At 40.0% G+C, this 26,904-nt stretch overlaps 1 protein-coding gene across 7 annotated transcripts; it reads right to left on the bottom strand.

The window, feature by feature from the left end:
• Nucleotides 1-4,861: 4,861 nt before the first annotated feature.
• On the bottom strand, nucleotides 4,862-24,432 carry LOC142846348 (uncharacterized). Of its 7 annotated transcripts, XM_075966737.1 has the most exons (9): nucleotides 23,998-24,115; nucleotides 19,939-20,039; nucleotides 16,906-17,012; nucleotides 14,371-14,554; nucleotides 13,111-13,199; nucleotides 12,197-12,323; nucleotides 10,730-10,810; nucleotides 9,671-9,738; nucleotides 4,862-9,275 (listed from the first exon to the last, which is right to left on the bottom strand). In XM_075966737.1, exons 4-9 carry the CDS (start codon nucleotides 14,468-14,470, stop codon nucleotides 7,449-7,451), a joined length of 2,292 nt encoding a protein of 763 aa, XP_075822852.1. In that variant the 5' UTR covers nucleotides 14,471-14,554; nucleotides 16,906-17,012; nucleotides 19,939-20,039; nucleotides 23,998-24,115; the 3' UTR covers nucleotides 4,862-7,448. The 7 variants fall into 7 exon arrangements, with proteins under 7 accessions (XP_075822852.1, XP_075822855.1, XP_075822853.1 ...); XM_075966740.1 differs by lacking the exon at nucleotides 12,197-12,323; XM_075966738.1 differs by lacking the exon at nucleotides 19,939-20,039 and having other exon boundaries at nucleotides 23,998-24,103.
• Nucleotides 24,433-26,904: the final 2,472 nt, after the last annotated feature.

Genomic DNA, 26,904 nt, shown 5'->3' with positions numbered 1-26,904 from the left:
AGACAGAGACCCAAATTGGAGCACCGAACTGAGCTCTTAAGATCCAAATGAGGAGCAGAAGGAGGGAGAACATGAGCAAGGAAGTCAGGACCACGAGGGGTGCGCCCACCCACTGCGACAGTGGATCTGATCTATTGGGAGCTCACCAAGGCCAGCGGGACTGGTACTGAATAAGCATAGGATGAAACCGGACTTTCTGAACGTGGCAGACAATGAAGGCTGATGAGAAGCCAAGGACAATGGCATTAGGTTTCGATCCTAATACATGAACTGGCTTTGTGGGAGCCTATCCTGTTAGGATGCTCACCTTCCAGGTCCTGGATAGAAGTGGGAGGACCTTGAACTTCCCACAGGGCAGGGAATCTGGACTGCTCTTCATTCTCGAGAGGGAGGGGGAGTGGAGTGGGGGGAGGGGGCGATGTGTGCGAAGAGGGGGAGGGAAATGGGGATTTTTTTTTGCAACAACTAAAAAATAAAATAAACAAAAAAAGAATTTGTTGAATTTGCTGTTCTTTAATCAATGAATCTATTTCCTCTATCATATCCTCAGCGCCTGAGATTCTTTCTTCTATCTCTTGTATTCTGTTGGTTATACTTGTCTCCGTAGTTCCTGTTCGTTTGCCCAGATTTTCCATATCCAGCCATCTCTCTGTGTTTTCTTCATTACCTCCATTTCAATTTTCAACTCTTGAACTGTTTCCTTTACCTGTTTTATTGCTTTTTCTTGGTTTTCTTTTGTATCTTTGAGGGATTTATTAATTTCTTCTAACTTTTTGTTTGTCTTCTCTTCCATTTCTTTAAGGGAGTTTTTCACTTCCTGTTAAAGGGTCTTGATCATTTTCATAAGGTTATGTTTAGTCATTTTTTTCTTCTTCTTCGGGGTTAGGGTGTTCAAATCTTCCTGTTGTATGTTTGCTGGATTTTGGTGTTATCATGTTGCTTTTCAGGTTGTTGAAGGAATTCTTGCATTGGCCCCTGCCTGTCTTTTCCTTCAAATGTGGCCAGGAGAGTCTTGGTATCTTGGTCCAATCTTTGCTGTGGCTTACTGTGTGCTTGGGGGTTTTTCTTGGTCTGCCCTCTCTAGGTCCCCTCAGCACTGGAGCTGGCTCTCAGCTCCCCTCTGCCCTGAAGTAGGTTGTGCTGGTGGATCTAAGGACCCTGCAGATGAAAAGGAGTGCTTGGGGGCAAGATGGAATGGGGTAAATAAAGAAGTCAGGGAGACACCCCGCTGGATGGCCAAAAACATTTAGGGAATTGGAGAGGCCTGTACTCTGTTCAACACACTCACCACTCCAGATGGATCTCCTCAGTATAAGAGCAGGGCCTCTTGCTGGACCAAGGACCTTGCAGACAAAAGGGTGGACTTGGGGGGTCAGGGTGGTGTGGAACAAAGAAGCTCCTGCATCAGGAGCACTCACCACTGGGTCCCCAACCCTCAGCTCCAAAGCAGGCTGAGTTGAGGGATCCAAGGACTATGCAGATGAAAAGGAGTGCTTGGGGGCACCTCTTTGGGATGGAGTAAATAAAGGAAGCCAGTAGCCGGGGAGATGCCCTGCTGGATGGCCAGAAACATTTAGGGAATTAGAGGGGGCCTGTACCCTGTTCCCGGAACCAGCCAGCCAGGCAGCCACACACTCACCACTCTGGATGGATCTTCTCAGTCGAGGTGTGTTTCTTGTATGCAGCAAGGATGTATGTAAGAAGGATGGATTCTGTTTTCTTTTCTTTTTTCTTTTTATTTTTCCATTCAAAAATTTATACTTCCTCCCCTCCTCCCATTCCTCTCCTGCTCCCCCATTCACTTTCTTCCCTCCCCCTCCTTGCTTGAAAGATGGCAGAGAACCCTGCCCTATGGGATGTCCAAGGCCCTTCCCACTACATCCAGGCCTAGGAAGCTGTGCATCCAAATAGACTAGGGTCCCAAAAAGCCAGTGCGTGTAGTAAAAACAAGTCCCAGTGCCTTTATCAATGGCTTCTCAGTCAGCCCCCATTGTCAGCCACAATCAAAGAGTCCGGTTTGATCATATGCTCATTCAGTCTCGATCCAACTGGATTTGGTGAGCTCCCATTAGAACAGGCACACTGTCTCAGTGGGTAGAACTGAAAGACCCTGGACCTTTTTGTGGGAAGAGACCTCCCCAACGCCAAGGAACAGGCCAAGACCGTGCAAATCGCAAGAGGTTTATTGAGTAGACACAGGTACCTGAGGGCGGCAAGATCTCTTGGAAGACTTGCGCGCCTGCCAACTGGAGAGCGGGCTTTTTATAAGGAAGAGCAAAAAGCAAGTTTACAGAAGCAAAAGCGTGGTTATCGGAATGAGGCGGGGGGCATGAATGGTTTCCTCTCTCAGCATGGATGTCTGGCAACAGTCATTCTGTTCCTATCTTATAGATATCCTGTTTTGCAGTCAACCTGCTTTGTTGATGTCCTATCTTATTGATATCCTGCCTTGCAGTCTTCCTATCTCATAGACATCCTGCTCTCTCAATCACATGGGATGTTCTTACGAGAGCAGGCTGGCTGCTGAATCGGAGAATTTGTTTTTTAAACAAACAGGAAGTTCCCCTGGGAGCATGCTAGCTGCGGGTTTTGAGGAGGGGGTCTGTAGGGTCTTTCAGAACAACCCCTCACGTGGTCCTGACTTCCTTGCTTGTCTTCTCCCTCCTTCTGTCCTTCAACTGGACCTTGGGAACTCAGTTCACAAGCCTAGAAAAGCCAAATAACAAGGTAAACCCAAAGAAAAACATATATAGATCCTCCTGGAAATTGAAAGCAAACAAGATTGCTATGCAAAAGTTGGGAGCATGGGGGTGAAGGTAGGGGAAGGGAAAAGGGGGAGAGGGAAGGGAGAAGGGAAAGACTTTTGGGAATGTGGTGTGGGAGAACTGTCTGTATCCTGTCAATTATGTTTTAAATAAATGCTGATTGGCCAGGCAGGAAGTATAGGCGGGAAAACCAGACAGGAAGTAGAGGTGGAAAAAAAAGAGAACAGGATAATTCTAGGAAGGAGGAAGCCCACTCCTTCTATTCCGGCCCAGATCACTGAGAAGCAAGATGTAACCTGTCTGACTGAAAGGTACCGAGAGCCATGTGGCTAACATAGATAAGAATAATGAGTTAATATAAGCTACAAGAGCTAATTAGAACACTGAGCTAATGGGCCTATCTGTTTTATAACTTATGGAGATCTCTGTGTGGTTTTCTTTGGGGCTCGCGGGCTGTGGGGTACTGGGCGGGACAGAAACCCCAACAAGCCAGCCCTCATATTACAAGAGTGGGAGGGTGGAGATGGAGAAAGGGCGGATATAGGAACAGGGAAGAAGATATCTATATTAAGGGAGCCATTTTAGGGTTGGCAAGAGACTTGGCTCTAGAGGGGATCCCAGGTGTCCACGGAATGTCCCCAGCTAAGTCCTTGGGCAACTGTCCTAGCCCCACTATCACACTGATGATTATCTCTAATATCACCATAGAATCTTCGTCCAGTGACAGATGGAGATAGAGACAGAAACCCTCATCAGAGCAACTAACTGGATTCTGTTTTCATATCCATTCTATTAGGCTGTCTGTATATTGGTGAATTGAGTCCATTAATATTTATGAGAGATGTTATTGACCAATGATTGTTAATTCCTATTATTTTTTTGGTTTTGGTGGTGGTAATGTATTTCCCTTCTTTGGGTTTTGCTGTTGTAAAAATATTATCTGTGTTTTCATGGATGTAACTTGGGTTGGGATTTTCCATCTAGTTCTTTCTATAGTGCTAGATTTATGAATAGCTATTTAAATCTGGTTTTGTCATGAAATATCTTGTTTTCAATGTCTGTGTTGCTGGGTATAGTAGTCTGGGTTGGTATCCATAGTCACTTGGTGTCTGTAAAGTCTAGGATCTTCTGGCTTTTAGAGTCTACATTGAGAAGTCAGGTACAATTCTGATAAGTCTGATTTTATATGTTACTTGACCTTTTTCTTTTGCAGCTCTTAATATTACTTATTCTGTATGCTTTATTATGTGGCAAGGGGACTTTTTCTTTGGTCCAACCTATTTGGTGTCCTGTAAGCTTCTTGTACCTTTATAGGCATGTCCTTCTTTAGGTTGAAAAAGTTTTCTTCTACTTTGTTTGTTGAATATGTTGAACTTCTTTGTTGAATATGGTTTTGTGCCTTTGAGCTGGGATTCTTCCCCTTCTATCCCTATTATTCTTAAGTTTTGTCTTTTCATGGTGTCCCACAATTCCTGGATGTTTTGTGTTAGGAATTTATTGGATTTAACATTTTCTTTGACTGATGAATCTACTTTCTCTATCCTATCTTCAATACCTAAGATTCTCTCTTCTATTTCTTCCTGTGTTCTGTTGGTGATGCTTCTCTCTGTAGTTCCTGTACACTTTCCCAGATTTTCCATTTCCAGAATTCCCTCAACTTGGGTTTTATTGTTTCTACTTCAGTTTTCAAGTCTTAAACTGCTTTCCTTCACCTGTTTGTTTTTTCTAGGCTTTCTTTAAGAAATTTATTGATTTTCATTTTTGCTTTTTTTTTTCTCAACTTCTCTAAGGGATTTTTTTCATTTCCTCTTTAAGAGCTTCTATCATCTTCATAAAATAATTTTTAAGTTTGTTTTTTTGTGTTTCAGCTGCATTACAATGTTCAGGTTTTGCTGTTATAGGATCATTGGGTTCTGGTAATACCATATATTGCTTGCTCTTTTGGTTGTTGAATGTATCCTCTTTTTTATTAGATTTAAAAAAAAATACCAATCCAAATTCCCACTCCCTCTCCTCCTTCCATTCCCTCCACACACCCTCCCACCCGACCTCCATCTAATCCTAAGAGCAGGTAAGGCACATTGCTTTGTGGAAAGTTCAAGGCCCTCCCTACTACATCTAGGCTGAGCAAGGTATACATCCAAAGAGAATAGGATCCCCAAAAGCCAGTACATGCAGTAGAGATAAATCCTAGTGCCACTGCCAGTGGCCTCTCAGTCTGCCCCAGCCATACAACTGTGTTGAATGTATTCTTACACCGGTGTTTACACATCTTTTTTTCCGATTGATGTGGGTTTTGCCTTTGCCAACCGTTGTGGTTTGCACCTATGTCTATGTAGTCTGCTGTTTTTCCAACTGGTGTGGTTTGTGCCTGTGCCTGCGTAGTCTGCTGGGTTGTGGGGAAGTGTTGGCAACAGGGAGCATGCTCAGATTCTTCTTGTTGGGCAGCAGAGTAAATCTTGGTGAGACAAACCTCCGGTGGGTAGCAGAACTGGGGGTGCAGCCTGGAGGCAGGTATCTCACCTGCTTGCAGGTTTGTGTGGACTTATGTCTTTTATTTTTACATTTATTTATTTTGTGTATTTGTATGCTCATGTGTCACAAATGTAGAGGACAGAGGACAACCTTCAGGAGTCAGTTCTTTCTTTCTATTTTGTGTTTTATGGGAATCAAAACTCAGATTGTCAGGCTTGATGCTAAGTGCCTTTAACTAGTAAGTCATCTTTCAGTCTATGTCTGTCTTTTGACAGATGAGTTTAATCATTCCATTTAAAGCACCTATATATAAGGATCATGCACTGTGGTTTTGATTCACACCTATAATGCAACATTTATATATTATATACAATAATCAAGTGTCACACATAACAGGATAAGTAAATCACCATACAGAAAGTTACAAAATAAACAGCATTTTAAAAAGTCAATACTCTTTCATAATACTCTCAACAAATTTAATATATAGATGACATACAAAAATTTATCAGTGACTATATATGTATGAAAAGTCAGTGGCAATCAACACACTTAGTGAAACCCCCAAAGCTTTTTCTTTAAAATCAAGAACAACAGTATCCCTGCTTGGAACTTATATCCATCATAATTCTGCAAGTTGAGCCAATTAAGAGAAATAAAAGGCATCTAAATAATAAAGATAAAAATGCTTACATATATTATCATTTTGAATAGAATAAAAACTGGTAGAGCTATCTGGAAAATGGTATTGAAGCTCCTCATAAAACTATATATACACCAACTAAATAATCCAACAAACTAATTATGGGCATACACTCAAGGAATGCTTACAGAGATATCTGTAATCTACGTTCAATGTAGCAGTTCAATTTGTTTCCAACAATACAGTATGGAAATGACCTAAGTGTTCCTTTGTGTAAAGAAACTTTCATAGGAGCTGGGGAGATGAGAAATTGACTCTATCTTAAGGTGGAAGTCAAGTATGAAATCCAAAGTTTTCCTGATCTCTACATGCACATTGTAGAGCCTACATTTATAGAAAGATGCATACACACATCATATATATATATATATATATATATATATATATACACACACACACACATACATACAAAAATTTTGAGTGTGCATAAAAAGTAGACTGTCTACCCTCTTTTTAAAAAACTTTTTCATGCAAGACAACAGGGATAAAACTAAAGAAATTTTGTTATGAAAATAAACCAGGCACAAAAACTAAAAATACATTATCCATATTCAAATATGGAGTATAGCTGGGAGAAGTGGTGTATGCATTTAAACCTAGTACTTAGGAGACAGATGATCTCTGTGAGTTCAAAGCCAGGCTGGTTTACATAGTGAGTTCCAGGACAGTCAGAACTACATAGTGAGACCCTGTCTTTAAAAGAGGGGGATATAGTCAAACAGAAGAAAAATGTAGTTGTGGTTATCAAGAGCTAAGAGTTAATGTTTATGAGTTATTGTTAAAGGTTATATACTTTCAGTTACAAGAAAGGTAACTTAAGAGTGCAGTTGATGAATGTAATTAACAATGTTCTCCACCTGGATTTTCTAAGGCAGTAAAAAGTGCTTCATAATACCAAAATTACTATATCACATTTTAATTATTCTGATAATTGCTTCATATACATATATTCCACAGAATTTTGTACATCTTGAATCAATATTAAGACTGGGAAGTCATTAAGTGAAAATATTAAAATATCTCTCAAGTATTGAAAATGCAAAAAATGGTCAAAACAAATGTATAAAACTATCAAGAAAGCCAAGTTTCTGCTAGTATACAAGGTCTTAAGACATAGAAACAATTTCCATATTCTATACACACATTTACCCAAATGTGAATCACTTCACGCTTACTGAATGTTGATAACTAATGTAAATAATTACTTTCTAACATTTCTTACTTTCCCAACGTCCTCCACTGTAGTACTATAGGTAATCAAAGCACTGAGCAGAAATACAATTTTCCACATTGTATCAAGAGTTTCTCTCCCATACTTATAAAAAATCCATGAAACAGTGAAGGCTTTCCATCTCTCTAACATTGTATAGCTTCAAAGTGGGCTCATGTGAACTGGATTTTGAGCATTCTGATGACTTCCCACTCTTTTCAGTTCACAAGGCATCTATGCAACTTCAATTGTTTCACATCTTTGAAGTCAAATATTATATCACTTTACAAATGGCTTATACTGATAAACTTTCTTTCCACTGTGAATTTGAATGCACTCCTAACGTAACAGAACTTCCTAAAGCAGTCTCTCCATTCCTTCCAATCAAAGAATTTATCTCTAGAGTTTTTATGTGTTCTGTAAGATGAGAACTACTGAAAGCTATTCCGTAACCTTTACATTTATAGGCCTTCTCCCCACTGTGAACTCGTACATGTTTACTGAGATGTGAGTAAACAGCAAAAGCTTTCCCACACTCTTTACATCCATAGGGCTTCTCTCCAGTGTGCGTTCGCATGTGAATCTGAAGGTAGGAGGAACATGTAAATGCTTTCCCACACACTGTACACTCAAAAGGCTTCTCTCCAGTATGAATTCTCAGGTGTGCAATAAGATAGGAGGAAGAAGCAAAGGCCTTCCCACACTGGTCACATTCATACGGTTTCTCTCCTGTGTGACTTCTTTTATGTTCAAGGAGGCCTGAAGATGTAGTAAAGGCTTTCCCACATTCTTTACAATTATAGGGCTTCTCTCCAGTGTGAGTTCGTATATGTTTTGTGAGACCAGAACGCACAGTGAAAGCTTTCCCACATTCCTCACACTTATGGGGTTTCTCTCCTGTGTGGATCCTTACATGTTTACTTAGATGTGAAGAAACAGCGAAGGCTTTCCCACATTCCTTACACATATAAGGTTTCTCTCCAGTATGAGTCCGCATGTGATTATGAAGATAGGAAGAACATGCAAATGCTTTTCCGCACACATTGCACTCAAAGGGATTTTCTCCAGTGTGTGTTCGTAAATGCTTGGTAAGGCTTGTGCGCTCAGTGAAGGCTCTGCCACATTCTTTACATACATAGGGCTTCTCTCCAGTGTGAGTCCGCATGTGAATGCGAAGGTAAGAAGAACATGTAAACGCTTTCCCACAAACTTTACACTCAAAGGGCTTCTCCCCAGTGTGTGTTCTCAAATGTGTAATAAGGGTTGAGGAAGAAGCAAAAGCTTTGCCGCAATGGTCACACTCAAAGGGTCTCTCCCCCATGTGACTTTTCATATGTTTAATAAGGCCTGAGGTTGACGTGAAGGCTTTCCCACATTCCTTACACTCAAAAGGCTTCTCTCCAGTGTGTGTTGGTAAATGTTTACTAAGGCCAGAGCGCCCCGTGAAGGCTTTGCCACAGTCCTTACATTTATAGGGCTTTATTCCAGTGTGAACCCGAAAGTGATCATTAAGGCATGAGGCATTTCTAAAGCATTTTCCACAAACCTTACATTCAAAGGGTTTCTCTTCAGTGTGAGTTTTTAAGTGCTGAGTTAGTGGGTAACACCTAGAAAAGGCTTTTCCACACTCCTTACATTCATAAGGTTTTTCACCGGTGTGGGTACGCATATGAATATTAAGGTTGGCAGAATATTTAAAACTTTTCCCACACTGCTTACATTCATAGGGTTTTTTTCCAGTGCATGTTTGCCCATTCCCAGCATGGCTCATAGGTGGGTTAAAAGCATCACCACACTGTGCCCATTTAAAGAGTCTGTCTTCACATGCCTTAAGGGCTTGATGAAATTCACTAGATTTGAGGACTTTGGCTGGTTCGCATGTTGTCTGGTAAGCAGCACTTGTAGCCAGACTGGTGTCTTTTCCACACTGGCTTAACTCAGGACCTTTGTCTGCAGAAGAGGCTTCCTCAGGGTGCGCAGGAAAGGCTTGTCCATGCTGAACACAATCATAAATATTTCCTCTGTTTTCAATACCTATGTGTGCCGGACTACATGAAGGCTCTTTGATGATTTCTCCAGGTGGCTTGAAGTCACAGAGCTTCTTTCCATCGTAGCTATTTGACTGTTGATTAAAAGGAAATAAGATATTAAAACTTTTTCAAATTTATTAGTGTAAGATAAGAACATGATGATGATGATGTTTCCCATAATTACATATACGTCACTTAATGTAAATTTAAAAATCCTATTGCAAGGATCGTGTGCCATCTACTCTAATTCTGAAATGTTTCCTGTGTTTTCATGAAATTGTTTTAAAAGCCCAATATCTATAAGTAGGAATATGTGTTTATGGGAACTCAAGTTTCAAACTAGGATTAGAACATCTTTCTAGACTCTATGAATACAGGCTATTTCTCTCTAATACTTCTTTCTTTTGAAGGATTTTGATGAAATTTACATAAAATTACCAAGTATATTTCAATAAAGAAAATATGAAATATCTCTTGTGACTCTTACCAGTTGTGTCTCATTTGACATTTTTAACTGAAACATTGTCCCTCTGGTGTTAAGTCGCATAGCCCACTCTGAAGTTAAACAACAACAAAAAAACATGTAAGTGCATCCACAGTGAAAAAGAAACATTAACAATTATACAACTCATTTCAATTTTTTTTTTATATTAAGCAAGTTAAAAACAAAGTTATGTTAAATGTTAACAATTTGGCTATGTCTAAAGTTTTACAGGCTGGGATTCAGGTCCATGTCAGAATAGAAGGGGTTTTAAAGGCCAGAGAGATGGCTCAGAGGCTACGAAAACTTGCTATTCTTATTCAAAAATAAATAAATAAAACACCCAGATTCAGCAACCATATCAGACAGTTCACAACTACTTGTGACTCCATTCCAGGAGACCTAACACCTTCTTCTGGCCACCATAGGCATATGTATGCATATGGCACACATGAACTCACAAAGGCCCATAGTCATACACATAACAATTAAAACAACAGCTGGGCAGTGGTGGCACACACTTTTAATCCCAGCACTTGGGAAGCAAAGGCAGGTGGTTCTCTGTGAGTTCAAGCTCAGCATGGTCTACAGAACGAGCTCCAGGACAGGCTCGAAACCTTATCTCAAAAACAAAAAATAAATAAAAAATAAAACAACAATAATAAATATTTTTAAAAGAGGCTCAGGATCCAGTAGTCAATACTAATGATGACAGTGATAATAATATAAACATAAAATACAAAGAGAATAGGCAGTCAAAATTTAAAAATGAATAATTTACTTACTCTGAAATTTAAATGCACTGATAAACAGGGACAGCATTTTTAGGGAGAAAAGAAAGAAAGATATGGACTATTGAGATTGTAAAAAAGTCTACGTAGATGGAAGTAATGGAGTTTAGAGATATGAAGATCTCCTAAAACTCTCAAGTCCAATAGCCTCAGCCTCCTGATTCAAGCTTTCACTTGTTGATAGAGCACTTGCATAGCTTACCATTCCATCCACAGAATTGGGGTGGGGTGGGGTGTTGCTACTGTATTCCAAGCAGACTGAACTCCCATTTACCTTGGTGAACTCCTCTCTCGATTACTCCAAACTCTTCTGTCTCCAAACAAGAGCTTGAGCTGGGTTTGATGAGCTGACATCCTATACGAGAAGAAAGACACATTCATGAAAGCAGATCAAGCAAGAAAGGATATACCTTTCCATGACTTAGAAACAACAGTTCCAATAACAGCAATGAAATACTGCTAAAGACCCCACTGAGTACAAACCCCTTTATGTGAAAAAGGTACTGACTTCTTTCCCTTTAAGCCTAAAGTGATGGTTACAAGGACAAGACAGAAACACTAATACTGAACCAGTGGGACAAGTTCACCAGGTAAAAGTGTTGGACACTAAGTATGACTACCTGATTTACTTGTCTAGGACATGGTAGAAGGAAAGAACTGACTCCCACAAATTGTATACTGACTTTTGGATGTGCACTGTGACAAAGAATAAATGTAGACATTTTTAAGCACTAATATTAATCAAATTGAAAAGAAAGTGAAAGAAAAATTTGAGACAGGTTTCTTAACTGTGTCACTCTAATTGGCCTAAAACTTTGTAGACCAGACTGGCTGTGAACTATAGAAATATGCCTGTCTCAATTTCCTGGAGTACTAGGATAAAAGGCATGTGCCACCAAATCCACAAGATTCTTATTATAATAGAGAAAAAGATTACACTAGTAGTTAAATATTTAAGTGTATCAAAATCACATGGAGGCCAAAAATCACAGAGAAACCCTGTCTCAAAAAAAACAAACAAAAAAAAAATCATGTGGAGGGACCATTAAAACAGAGATGATCAGTATTCTTGATTCAGTTGTCAAAGATAGTCTGAAAACGACCTTTTAGTAGAGCAGAAGAACAATACTGGTTATTTTAGGACTGTCTTTAAAACTACAATTGGTTAAAATACAGTAGGGCAGAGTTAGAGGCCTGTTTCTCATTCCTCTCTCTCTCTCTCTCTCTCTCTCTCTCTCTCTCTCTCTCTCTCTCTCTCTCGCTCTCTCTCGCTCTCTGTCTCTCTCGCTCTCTCTCCTGTCTTGTTTTCTTTTCTTTTCTTTTTCAGATAGAGTCTATGTAGTCCTGGCTGTTCTGGAGTTCAATATCTAAACCAGGCTGAACTCAAATACACAGAGAACCTCTTGCCTCTGCCTCCCTAGTACTGGGGTACTAGGATTAAAGGTGTTATTTTCTATTCTTCTGTTATTTTTAACTGTCCTGAGAGCTGCATAACCTATTCTAAAAAGTAGAAAATTCATAGGTATGATAGCTCAGCAGGTAAAGGTGCTTGGTGCCAAGTCTGACAACCTAAGTTCCATCCCTAGAACTCATATGATAGGAGATGACTCCCAAAAGCTGTCCTCTGAACTCCACTCATGGGCTATGATACACACACACACACCATAAAATAACAAAATGTAATTAGAAAAATACACACATTTTTGTTCTATAAGAGTCTATGGAATGAGGGGAACCTCACCTAATGAGGCCAGGTTTTGGTAGTTCTCCAGCATCACCTCTCTGTAAAGATTCCTTTGTTTTGTGTCCAATAAAGTCCATTCTTCCTGGGTGAAGTCTATAGCCACATCCTCAAAGGTCACTAACTCCTACAATCACACACACTTGGATTTTAGCCAACTAACATCTCCATCCAAGTTCACAGGACACTGAAGAAGGAAACTCAATTACAAAGAGTTGAGAGTTCTCCAGCAGTCCATGCAAGAGTTTAGTGAATAGCCCTAGGCGCTCTTTATATCTATCTCGCTGCTATTAATTTTCACTTTTACATCTTAATTTTAAAGACAGGGTTGGCCAGATTGGCTGACCTTAAACTCTCTATTTTCCCACCTTTACTGACCCAGTGCTAGAGATAAAGACATACACCACTGTGCCTAGACTCCACCCTTATGTCTTTATTACACATCCCATTACCTCACCCGTCTCATTTACTTCCTTCTATTCAAATGTGTTAAATGCACTCCATACACTTGACAAATGAGGAGAGACGAATAACAACTTTCAGAAAGGGGAATATTCGTCCCCTTTATCAACTGTCAGAACACAATAAAATCAAAAATACAAAAGCAGTGTCATGGATAAAGATTAATCACAAATTACTGAAACACTGGGACGAGATTCACAGTAATCCTAAGCCAGTATAAAAGCTTAGTTTTCTCACTGACATGATAAAATATATGACAAGAAGCAACGTCAGGAAGAAAGGATCTATTCTGGCTTACAATTTGAGAGGACATAGTCATGAAGAAATACAACTAATCAGTCAGCCCTTGAATAAGGTTTTATTTCCTCCCAGAAACTCTGGAGAAAAATCTCTGCCTACATGGAAATGTGTCAGCCTTATGGGTCTAATGGCAGGATATACTTTAGTCACACCTGGTAACTACTTGTCAGGCGGTCAGACACCATCCTGTCCATCTCTGTCTTTTCACGATGAAAGTAGCTTGGGTCCCTAGAAAATAAACCTAATAGGAAAAAAGAAAACAGAGTTATCCATAATTCTCACTTTTACAAACATGGATGTCATCCTATCCTAGTTCAAAATTTCCATATATTCCAACACAGGAAATCAATCTCTCAAGCTCTCTCTGTCTCTGTCTCTCTCTCTCACACACACACGCACACATGCACGCACACAGGCACACAGACATACACAACTCATCTTATCACATCTCATTTCATAGACACACGGGGCTGCCACACAGTACCAGAGTAGTCATCCTCAGAAAAAAAAGGAATGGTAACCACACTGCCCATAAGGACAAGTATACCAGTCATATTTTACAGGTAAAGAACAATAAGTCCTAGAAACAGGGCCTATTACCTGCACATGGGTGAAGGGACTCATGGGTAAATCAAGTGCACTCATTATCAGCAACCTGGCTTATAAAACAGGCTTCAGCAACCCTTGCCAACTTCAGTCATCTGTATTAATTATTTTTCTTGTTGCTATGATAAAAAAAATACCCAACAAGAAACAACTTTGGGGGCTGAAAAGATTGTTCAGTTATTAAGAGCACTTGTTCAGCACCTACACAGTAATTCACAACCATCCATAACTCCAGCTTCAGAAGATCTAATGCCCTTTTATGACGTCCACAGGCACCAAGCACAAATGTGGTCCACAGACACACATGGAGGCAAAACACAGGTAAAAAATAAAAGGAAAAAATCTTTTAAAAAATAAAAAGAAGCAACTTAAGGAAGAGTTTATTTTAGCTTATAGCTGAAGAGGATATAACCCTTAGAATATACTGGAACACTTATCTTCCAGAAACTGAAAGACACATCTGGGCAGTTCACTTGAGTGGCCAAGATGATCTCTCTCTGCAGAAGGCATGGCAGCAGGAGTAGGAGGCTGGCTAGTTACATTGAATCAGCAGTCAGGAAACAGAGAATGAACAGAAAATAGGGCTGGGCTAAAAAAACCTCAACCACCCAATACTGAGCCACTTTTTACAGCAAAGCTCCACCTCCTGAAAGTTCTACGACCTTTTCAAACAACACTACAGGCAGCACTCATATGTCATTGGGGTAATTTAGTATTCAAACCACAGACGCATCTCTGGCCTGGCAGTAATCAGAGCACCAGCACCTATCTGTACAAAGAGCACACAACGCATGAGCTAGACTTACCGTGGGACAAACTGATGGCTTCCATCATGAAAGGATGATGGTGCAATACACTGGAACACTCTTCCAGAATGTGAAGGACATGTCTAGGCAATTTATACATATAAGGGGTCAGTGGTGATCTTTCCTCTTTTTACATGGTGACTTGCATTCCTGAAGACACGGATCATTCATCAGAAAATCTTACCTATCAATAATCAAGCATCATAATTAGCTCTTTCTCTTTCTGATGCTGATATGAGCGAAAGCCACTAAGAATGATAACACATCATCGGGAAAGATGGCTGAGCAGTTAAGAGCACTTTCTGATCTTCCAGAGGATCTGAGTTCAGTATTCAGCACCCATGTTGGACTGATCACAACCACCTGTAACTCCAGCTCCAGGGGATCAATCACCCTCTTCTACCTCTGTGGAAACCTTCATACACATGGAATACACTCATACAGACACACAGACAAACACACTCGTAGACATAAATAAAAACTTAAAAATTAATTATCCTAAGGCATCAAGGGCTCCTATCATTAGTAGCATTTATGTTTAAAAACATAGATTCAAGCGGGCTGGAAAGATGGTTCAGGGGATAGAGTCCTTGTAACTCTTGCAGAGGACCTGGGTTCAGTTCCCAGCATCTACATGGTGGCTCACAACCATCCATAACTCTGGTTATTTTCTTCGGACCTCCACAGGCACCAGACACACAGATAGTGCACACACATGCAGGTAAAACACTCATACACAAAACAAACAAATTTTTTTGATGAACAAAAACATCTAGATTCAGAACCAGCAAAATAACTCAGCAGGTAAAGTGCTTACTGCTAGGCATGCTATCTGAGTGCAATCTCTGGGACCCATATGGTAGAAGGAGAAAATTAACTCTTGAAAGTTGTCCTCTGACCTCCACTCATGCTGTCTGAACCCAATCCAGTAACACAAACTCAATAAATAAATTTATAAATGGGTCATATAACAAACAAACAAGACTCAAAAAGAAAAAAGAACATGCAATTGTTCCAATCTTCAACTTAGAGATGAACTAAAGCTTTAAGCACTTTGACCCTCAATTCTCATCTGGAAAATAGCACTTCTCAATGGGAGGAAGACATTCCTTAGAAAAGGACTTGTTTTCAAAACTAGGACAAATAGAGGGGGTGCTATTTCAGGAAAAGGGGAAAGGTTAGGAAACTCTAACAGAAAATAAAGCACTACACAAATAGACTAAAAACACTAGAAAAACTATACAGGGCTACTTCTAAACTCAGAAATGAGAAAGTTAGGTAAGGTCTGTATAGAGTGGGAAGGTACGTAGGCCATTTAGTTGTCTGTCTTATGAGTGAAATACCAGGGAGAAAAGAAAGAATTGTTAGTCTCTAGAGTACAAGTCATTTGGCTTTTTTTTGTTGTTGTTGTTATTTATAACAGATATACGATGTGGGATTCCCCTCTCTATGCTGTGAATACCATTGGTTAATAAAGAATCTGTTTTAGGTCTGGAAGGGAAGAATATAGGTAGGTGGGGAAAACCAAACTGAATGCTGGGAGAAAGAAGACAAAGTCAAGGAGAAGCCATGTAGCCACCGCCAGGAACATATGAGCCAGAACCTTGCCAGTAAGCCACAGCCATGTGGTGATACACAGATTAATAGAAATAGGTTAAATTAAGATGTAAGAGCTAGCCAATAAGAAGCTAGAGCTAATAGACCAGGCAGTGATTTAATTAATACACTTTCTGTGTGGTTATTTCGAGTATGGGCAGCCGGGAACAAACAAGTGGCCTCCTACAAAAGATATAACTGATTTTATTTACTAGTGTTTTCCTTGATATATAAGAATTGTGTATTTTGGTGTATGGTGTAGTACTTCAGTACCATGTGTAAAGTATATAATGACCAGATGAGGGTAATTCAAAAATCAAACAAGAACGTTAAAAATGTGATGAAAAATCCAGCAAGGAAGTTGAGGGTGATAGTGAATGCCTTTATCCCCTGCACTTGGAAAGCAGATGGAGGCAGATCTGAGCTTGAGGTTAGTCTGCTCTACAGAGTGAGTTTCAGGACAGTCAGGGCTACAAAGAAACCTTTTTCAAAAAAATCCAAGAAAGAACATATTCCCAAAAAAGCCAAGAAGGACTAAAAAATGGATTTCTCTGACATTAGGAATGTGCCAAAGGCTAGAGAGATAGTAAAGTGCTTTCTTAACTTGTACAGGGACCCAAGTGTTATTTTCAGGACCTATGTAAAAATGCCAGGTGTAGTGGTATGCAGTTGTAATCATGAACTAGAAAGGCAGAGAGGCAGGAGGATCCCTGGGGATCCTTGGTCACAGTCTAGTCTAATCATTTGCTCCAGGCAAATGAAAGGCCCTGTTTCAGGAAATGGATGGCATCCCTGAATATGACACATGAGATCATTCTCTAGCCTCTGCATACATGCACACACACATGGATTCAAACACAAATATGTATATATACACATGTGCACTTAAAAAACACCAAATCAATGTTCATACAGGATGTCATTAATGTCATGTCATACCTGTAGTCCTAGAAAAAGGTCGATACAGTAAGAATGTCTTCTGCAAAAACTGATGGTACCATTGTTGTAGTACTTCAGGTACCATTTGGAAAACACCAACTATGTCCCTTGAGAAACAGACATAACGAGGTTACAGAACTGCTGAAACAGGCAATGAGCTGTGTTGGCCAATATGAAAAGGAAGAATATCTTTAGCTGTTGACTAAATACAAGACAACCAGATGTGTTCCTATACTACTGATCTTCAAGCTGAACACCAATATATGTCTCTGTTTTTTTATTATTCGTGCTACATCTGGCACAAACGTTTAGGGTACAAATTCATGAAAAGGCCATTTCCCGCTACACATGGCCAGAATCACCACCATACCAGCTAGGTTTTGCTTTCTTCTCTCCTGGCAGACTCTCCCTGAACCCTCTTCTCAGTCTGCTGCCAAACTAGATAGTTGGCTTAAAATCCAGTCAGCTTTCACTGTTCTACGCAGCAACAAAAAGCATCACATCTCCATAATCATTGTCAGCAGATTTGGTAAGACAATTGGAAATTCTTAGAGGGAAGAATTAGTTAAAATATTTTTCCACATTAAAAAATGAAAAACACTATTACAATGGAGGAATTTGGGTCACAGTATGATAATACACTGGACAGCAATAAAATGGAACAATTAAATGAGATTAGATGGAATTCATTTAATGTCAATTATAAACATCTCATTTTATCACTAGAAAGTTGGTTAATCTGAGTGCTAAAATACAAGTTTTAGAAAAACTTAATAAAACAGATCATAAAGATATTCAAACCCAGATAGAGGATTTAATGGCGAATCAATTTCAGCATTGCATTATAAGGTTAGACAGGAACAGCCTAAGGTATCAAACAACCAACTTTAATATACCCCGTAACCCTCTGCCAAATGAAAGAGGCTCTGTAAATAGTAAATGGACTCCTGTGCCAATGTTAGATTCAAGGAGATTCAAGGAAGCAATAGTCTCATATGGCATGCATTTACCTTTTGTGAAGCAAATGATGACTCATGATCAGTTTGTAATAAAATTATCCCAAAAGACAAGACAGACTTGGTTAATACTGTTTTAGAGCTTGGTCCACAATTACGATGGAAGACATGGTTGAGAGAAGAGGCTAACACTATTGAAAAACAGAGTGAAGCTAAAGGTATGGAAATATAGCAAGATCAACTTCTTGGAGGAGGAGATTATGCTACTATAATTTGTTATATCAATGGAATACCCTCATTAACATTCCCTCAATCTTACAAACAAACCATAAATTAACGTATATGTCTGGGGGAAAATATTACAAGATATGCTAAAAAACAGTCACTGCCCATTCAGGTTGTACAAGAACAGGGCACAACAGCTACTGATCTTTCAAAGGCACCAACAACCCTATCTTTAAAATGGTTGACAGACAAACCTGTATGGGTTGTACAAGGCCTTTAACAGCAGACAAACTATAGGCTTCAGAACAGCTGATACAGGAGCAGCTAAATGCTCAGCATATTGAAGAATCAACCAGTCCTTGGAATTCTCCTATACTTGTCAAAAAGAAATCTGGAAAATGGAGAATGGTAGCAGATCAAAGAGTTCTTAAGAAGGTGATTCAGACCATGGGTTCTCTATAGTCTGGAATTCCCTTGCTTTCTCTATCACCTAAAAGTAATAGTTATTGATTTTATCTTTTAGTTACTGATTTTAAAGACTGTTTCTTCACTATACCTTTACAAGAAAAAGACAGAGGAAAAACAATGCCTTCACAAGTGCCTACTTATAATAATTCTCAGTTGGCTAAGGGAGATCAATGGAAGATTCTCCCACAGGGAATATGAAATATCCCCACCCTGTGCAAATATTTTGTACAATAGCCTTGGGTGGAGTTTTCCTTCTAGTACTTTCTGTAAGGCTGGATTTGTGGATAGGAATTATTTAAATCTTGTTTTGTCATGAAATATCTTGTTTTCTCCGTCTATGATGATTGAAAGCTTTGCTGGGTATAGTAGTCTGGGCTGGCATCCATGGTATCTTAGTGTTTGCATAACATCTGTCCAGGACCTTCTAGCTTTCAGAGTTTCCACTGAGAAGTTGGATATAATTTTGAAAGGTCTGTCATTATATTACTTGGTCTTTTTCTTTGTGGTTCTTAATATTCTTTATTCTGCATGTTTAGTGTTTTGATTATTATATGGCAAATGGACTTTTTTTTTGTTCCAGTCTATTTGGTGTTTTGTAAGCTTCTTGTACATTCATAGGAATATCCTTCTTTAGGTTAGGAAAAGTTTTCTTCTATGATTTTGTTGAATATATTTTCTGTGCCTTTGATCTGGGATTCCTCTTCTATCACTATTTTTCAAGGTGGGACAGTCCTTCAAAAATCCTGGTTCATAGAAAAGTCTGCCTAATATTCGAGGCCTTTAGACTGAGGATGGATACCCCAACATTACAGAAGACCTCTTGATGACTGTCCAGGAAACCAGTTGTTTCTGTCATTTCGCACATTTTTTGGAAGTTGATTGCTTGTACTTCCTGCTTAGTCAGTTAATATCATTTCCTTCTCAGGTCTCTGAGGTAGTTGAAGACTAGATAGTTATAGTGAAAGTTTTCCATGTTTATCAGATGCAGAAAAGAAACTCACTAAAGAGGTGTAAAGTGTGTAAGGTTGAGAGATATCAAAAGACAGTTTTAGATGGTTACACAAGTCATGATAGAAAGCAAATTAGGTACAAGACTTTGGACTCAGCAAAATAGGATAGATATGGAGTATTTTCTCTAAATTTGTCAAATGCAAATGGACACTGTTGATATATTTACTGCCTGTATATTATATATATATATATTGATTGTACTTATTGTATATAATTTTTCCCATATAACTATAGCTTTCTTTTTATTTTAGAGAAAAAAAGGAATATATAGTGGCATAGTATTTGTTTTTTAATAAATAAAGCTTGTCTGAAGATCAGAATGCAAAGCAGCCACACTAGTCAACCATATAGCACAGGCAGTGGTGGAACATACCTTTAATCCCAGCACTAGAGAGGAATATGAAACAGGAGGAGACAGATCTCATGCTCAGTCTCAGTTTGAAGATTCATGGAGACAGCATCGTCCATTTCAGACTGAGGAAGAGATTAAGAGCCAGTGGCTAATTGTTTTGCTTTTCTGATCTTCAGGCTGAACCCCAATATCTGTCTCTGGGTTTTTATTATTCATTCTATACTGAGGTTTAGGTCTCAGAATTCATATGTGGGCTCACAACTACTCTTCTGACTTGGGCACCTGCATATAAATGGTACAACTACAGGCAAAACACTCACATAAAAAAAAATAAAATACTTTCAAAAAAGACAGCTAATATGGAAAGGGTTTTCAATGTCCCTAACACAAAAATGTCTGAAGTTGTACGTGAGCTAATTACCCTCATCTGGTCATTATATATTGAACAAAATGGTTCTAAAATACTACATCATACACCAAAATGCATAATTCCTATGTATAAAGAAAAAACTAGCAAATAAAATCAGTTACTAAGTAATAAATAAATAATAAAATAAATAAAATTACTTGTATCTCTAGGTCTTTAGGTACCAACAATTCTTTCCTTTCTCCTTGGTATTTACCTAAACACCTAAACACTTAAGCTTAAGCTCCCAATCTAGAAAGACACAATCAACACCAAGAAGAACACTGTTCTCAATTTCAAGTTCTTCATTTGAGCTAGTGGGTTTTAGCATGGTACTTTTATGTGTCAGGTCTTATACATTGCCACTTGACTCAGGTTACTTTGTGGTTTTAAACTAAGGGAACGGGGATGTGTTTAAATTTTAACTCTTGCTAAAATACACTATTTAACAAAGATGTATGAGTTCAGTCAATCTCGTTTTCAGATTATAGCATGCCTGGGGAGTCCACTAAAATTAAATATACCCCAAAAGTCTCAAGCAAATGAATAAACACAGAAGAAAACAACAAACATGTATTACTTGAACTCTATCCTTGCTTAGATTTCCCACAGTCATAGCCTGCATTATAGAAAAACATTCCATATTGGACATTAAATAAGTTAAAGACATTCCCACTTCCTGGCTTGGTAAAATGGCAGCACAGATACCTAGTTAAAACATCTAACAGAAAATATGCTAAAATAGGGACTCCAGGATTAAATTTTATACGAGAAACCATTCTAGGAGAGTGATTATCTCTATTATTTCTCCATCTTTGGCCAGCTTAGTTTGCTAAAATCCAAACATAAAGGGAATCTATTAATGGCTTCCTATAACTTTAACTTGGTGGTACCACCACCTAGCCCCCCAGAAGCAATACTCTTGAAGAAATTACTGATTCCACCCATTCAACACCTAGCAATTACTGGACTCCAATCAATTGTGCAGTGCTCTCCCAACATGTTCTATGCTTATTTCAACAGGCTCTCAGCCGGAGTTTGCTTCCACCTCCAAAGGGAAATAATACACATTTTCCAAGCTACCTAACAGCTCTGTCACCAAGCATTATTATTGCAAGCAAGAGCTCAGTGAGACCCACCTTCTTCAGGAACACAGCATAACAATACACTAAAGAATTAATGACCTAAAGTAAAGGGTCTCAGGGGGCCTGAGAAACTGAACTCTGCATACTAACAAGAAAACATGTCTGAAAAGACAGCCAACACTGATAAGAACATCTGCAGTCAGGAGCCAGGAGAAACATGACAACATATGAAAAAAAATCTGCAGGCATGTCTTGGCTCTGTGACTACAAAGAACAACACACAGATAAAATTTCCATCTTTTCTCTGTCCTCCAAAACCCCAAGTCCCCTGCACCTTGACACACAGCCTCCATTTCTGCAGTAAAGGACAATAGCAATGTGCTTCTATTGAAGTTGGTCTCCTCTTTTATTTTCATGTTCCCTCCACCAATCCTGGTCTAACAATAACAACCCTCTCCAAGGAGACGCAGATGACACACTAAAATAGACAGCCCCAATACCTAATAATATTTTGGGAGTAAGGTGGGATCACTGTCTTCCACTCCCTTCCCTCTCAGTATGACTAACTCCAACATCTAGTATTTTGATTTAAATCATCATTCTTTTATTCATTTGGCCTATTTGCATAAAAAGACAGGAAAAACATTGCCCCTTATGAGTACTCATCAATTTGCAGTTGCATATTTATTTCCTTGGTTAATATTAAGCTTTTCCGATTGTTACAAGCTCTCTAAGAATGGCTATAGGCTGGATTTGCCATAACCAGCTACTCATATATATAAGAAATGAACAAAACATTTAAATGTGTCCAGAGGGATGTACATCGGTGGTACAGGGGTTGCCTCACATGTACAAGGCTATGAATTCAAACCCTTGCACTACAAAATAAAGAAACATAATGTCACAGTACACAACTTTCCGAAAGAATGAGGGAGTGTTTCAAAACAACACAACAGAATAACTATAACCATTGCTCTAAACACAGAGAGCCTTAAGGACATAATCACTTTCAATACTATAAACCTCCGAAGGGAACAAGAGAGATGGCTCTTTCAAAGGAGCAGGCTTACAACTAACTAACTCCAGTTCCAGGGGATCCTTCTTCTGGCTTCTTCAGGTACCCACATTCACTTGCACATATAAGCACACAGACAAAAGCATATAAATAAATAATAAAATAAATCTTAGGGAGACAAAACTACCTTTGATGGTATCTTAGAACCAAGAACAACCAAAAGCATATTTTTTAACAATATGGAAAATCTCTTTCCATAAAGACCACACGTTAATGACATTTTAATATCTTTATTATTTTTTTAGATTCATGTGTTTTATGTGTTTCGGTTGCATGTATGTCTGTGTACTATGAATGTGCCTGGTACCCAAAGAGGTCAGAAGAGGGGGTTAGGTCACCTATGACTGGAGTTATTAACAGTTGTGAGCTTCCATATGGGTGCTGGCAATAGAACCTGAGTCCTCTGTAAGAGCAGCAAGAGCCTTTAACCACTGACCCATCTCCTCGGTCCCTAATTTCCTTATTTTATGATGCATTACCGGACACTTAAAGTTCAATTACCAAGCCTGCAATTTTCAAACTATTTCCTTTGAAACAGATGAAATCTGAAGTTTAAAAAAAAAGGCCACATTTATATCAAAGATTCTATAAGGCTAATTAGAACTCAATGAGTGCTGCAGATCTAGAGCAAAAGTCATCTGGAACTACGTTTAGTCTCCTTAAAATCCATCTAATGCTACCTCTGTATCTGATGTAACATCATTTCAAATGTCAGGTACAGCCTTTGGTCTGTATTCTTAGCAGAACACTAGCTTCCACCAGTCCAAAGGGTAACAACCTATTATGGCCTGGCTATAACCCATTTTTTACCTGGTGTTTCCACCAAGGTTTTCACATTGCCTTGACTTATGACTTTTGGTCTACAACTACAAAAAGTTCACATTGCCAGGTGCAGTCGCCTATGCTTTTAATCCTAGCACTCAGAAGAAGACAGGCCAAACTCTGTTCCGGGCCAACCTGATCTACTTTGGGATTACAGTGTCACTCTTGCTGTGTAGCCTGACTGGCAGAAAAAAATAAATGAAAAGAAAAACAAATCATGGAACCACTTCTACATTAGAACATGTTATTTGGGGCAACAAATGTTCTCGGGACATGGTCATTATTTGATTTAGAATCAGCTCTTACTACCTTTGAGGTGAGAGGGTTTTTTGGGGTGTTGTTGTTGTTGTTGTTGTCGTTGTTTTGCGTCAACACAGCTCACTCACTGACACACAAACACACACACATTTTTTTTTCTTCCGAAACAAACCAATCCCAGTACTTCAACAGTCTCCACCCTTTGACTCCTGTGGGCAGGGCCTAAGAAGTTCAGGTGGACAGAATGACTGAATACTGTTTTGCTGCTTTCAGTACACACACAGACAACTAAGAAAGCGGCTTCTTACCCAAATGTAAGTGAGCGTTGGAGACAAATAAGGGGCGTGCGAAGAGGACGCCGAATTTCTGAAGATACATTTGTCTGTAAATATACAGGGTGCCAACGCTCTCAACAGCTCTCACCTCGCACTCACCTGAAGGCGCCGGACCCGCCAATTCCTGAGGACGCAGGACGGAACCAGCCGCGCTCGCGGATCCGCAGAGGCCGAGGAAGCGCCGCCGCCGTGGGCCAAGCCCGCCTCTCCCTGGCCGCCTACCCGGCACCACCTTTGCCGAGCAACGGAACTCCAACTCCCGAAGCTCGCGCCAGAAGAGATGGAAGGCAACACCGACAGCGCTTCCGCTTCCGGCTCCAGGCCGGAGGAGCGATTCCGGCTCCTGCTCAGGCGGTTCGGAAGACGTCTTTTTTTTTCTTGGCATCACCAAGGTCTCACCCAGGTTGACGCCACTGAGACGGAAAAAGAACTCAGCGGACCCAGACCTGGGCGTAAGAGACCGCGGAGGGCGACTAATGTCACTTCCGCTTTCGACCCTAGTCTCAGGCTGCAGGTGCCTCAGTTTACCCGGAGACCGAGTTTACGCCCCTTCGGGCAGGAAAATCACAGTCTTCAGAGTCTCAGCTGGCATAACTGCAGAACCAGGCTCACGAGCCTTGTTTAGGCGACGGGCTAGCCAAGAGAGGATGCCTGGACACAGGACCTGTCAGAGCGCTCAGGCCGCCAGGAGTTGCTTTTCTTAGAGGCTGAGTTTCAGTCCCAGTGTACTCATTTAAGTATCCAGGTACTTATATGTCTCCAGTCACAGCACTAGACGAGGAACATGTGCTTAGAAGTAAAGTCCATTTATTTCAAAAACGCAAAGTGCCTCCTCCCATAAGTATGTGAGGTCTTCTTTTGAGCATACTCTATTTGTTTTGTAAAACCCAGTAAGGAAGTCTTTTTCTGCCAACTGGTTTCTTTTATATGTTAATACCGGTGTAGCTCCTTCCAGTCTCTCCTGTCACAGTACTCTTCTAGTGACTGCCTGTGTTCCTAGAGTCCTAATCTAGGCAGACTAGAAAGCTGAAATGAGAGGAAAGGGATATGAGAGGAAGGCCTGGAAAGGAGGTCTGCCTTGTGTGTCCTCTGGACAGACTGAGAAAAATGAAGACACCCTATGGCTCTAGGGGTTCCTACTATTATAATTTTGCTAAATAGCCCTGTTGTTAATTTGTCTTATATGGTGGTTTGAATAAAAATGGCACTATTAGGGGGTGGAGCCTTGTTGGAGTGTTTGTGGCCTTGTAGGAAGTACTTCCCTAGAGGGTGGGCTTTGAGGTTTCAGAAACTCAAGCCAGGTCCAGTGAAGCAGTTTTTTTCCAGCTGCCTGGGGATCAAGATGTAGAACCCTCAGCTACTCCAGCACCATGTCTGGCATGGACTGAATCTCCGAACTGTAAGCCAGCCCCAATTAAATGTTTTCCTTTATAAGAATTGCTATAGTGATGTGTCTCTTTACAGCAATAGAACCCTAAGTCACCTTCTAATTGTTTATACCCATATATTGATGCTGCTCTCAGCCTTGCCATAGAAGCTTCCTGTTGCAGTGGGCTCAAGTCCAAATGGATTAAAGACCTCAATATCAGTCTGACCACGCTGAACCTGATAGAAGAGAAAGTGGGAAGTAGTCTGCAACACATGGGCACAGGAGACCGATTCCTACATATAACCCCAGTAGCACAGACAATAAGAGCAACAATGGATAAATGGGACCTCCTGAAACTGAGAAGCTTCTGTAATGCAAAGGACACTATCATTAAGACAAAAAGGCAACCTACTGAATGGGAGATCTTCACCAACCCCGCATCAGACAAAGGTCTGATCTCCAAAATATATAAAGAACTCAAGAAACTAGACATTAAAATTCTAATTAACCCAATTAAAAAATGGGGTACTGAACTGAACAGAGAATTCTCAACAGAAGAAGTTCAAATGACCAAAAGACACTTAAGGTCATGCTCAACCTCCTTAGCGATCAGGGAAATGCAAATCAAAACAACTTTGAGATACCATCTTACACCTGTCAGAATGGCTAAAATCAAAAACACCAATGATAGCCTATGCTGGAGAGGTTGTGGAGTAAGGGGAACACTCGTCCATTATTGATGGGAATGCAAACTTGTGCAACCACTTTGGAAATCAGTGTGGTGGTTTCTCAGGAAACTGGGAGTCAACCTACCTCAGGATCCAACAATACCACTCTTGGGAATATACCCAAGAGATGCCCAATCATACTACAAAAGCATTTGTTCAACTATATTCATAGCAGCACTATTTGTAATAGCCAGAACCTGGAAACAACCTAGGTTCCCCTCAATAGAAGAATGGATAAAGAAGGGTGGCGCATACATACTTTAGAGTTCTACTCAGCGGTAAGAAACAATGACATTTTGAACTTTGCATGCAAATGGATGGAAATAGAAAACACTATTCTGAGTGAGATAACCCAGACCCAAAAAGAGTAATATGGTATGTACTCACTCATAAGCGGATTCTAGCCATAAACAAATTACATTGAGCCTATAGTTCGTGATCCTAGAGAAACTAAATAAGAAGGTGAACCCAAAGAAAAACATATAGTTATCCTCCTGGATATTGGAAGTTGACAATATCGCCAGGCAAAAGTTGGAGGCAGGGGGATGGAGGTGGATTGGGGAAAAGAAGATAGGGAGATAGGGAGAGAGAAGGGAGAAGGGGAGGATTGGGGAGAGCTTGGGGGAATGGGATAATTGAGATGGAGGAAGGGTGGATATGGGAGCAAGGAAGAAGTTATCCTAACCAAGGGAGCCATTTTAGAGTTGGCTAGAGTCTTGGCTCTAGAGGGGTTCCCAGGTGTCCAAGGATTTCCCCAACTAGTTCCGTGGGCAGCAGAGGGGAGAATACCTGAACTGGCCTTATCCTATAGCCACACTGATGAATATCTTGCATGTCACCATAGAACCTTCATCTGGCAATGGATGGAGATAGAGACAGAGACCCGCATTGGAGCACTGACTGAACTCA

The sequence above is a fragment of the Microtus pennsylvanicus genome, chromosome 3 (assembly GCF_037038515.1).
Source record: "Microtus pennsylvanicus isolate mMicPen1 chromosome 3, mMicPen1.hap1, whole genome shotgun sequence".
NCBI lineage: Eukaryota > Metazoa > Chordata > Mammalia > Rodentia > Cricetidae > Microtus > Microtus pennsylvanicus.
This window is presented reverse-complemented; position numbering and strand designations above follow the sequence as displayed.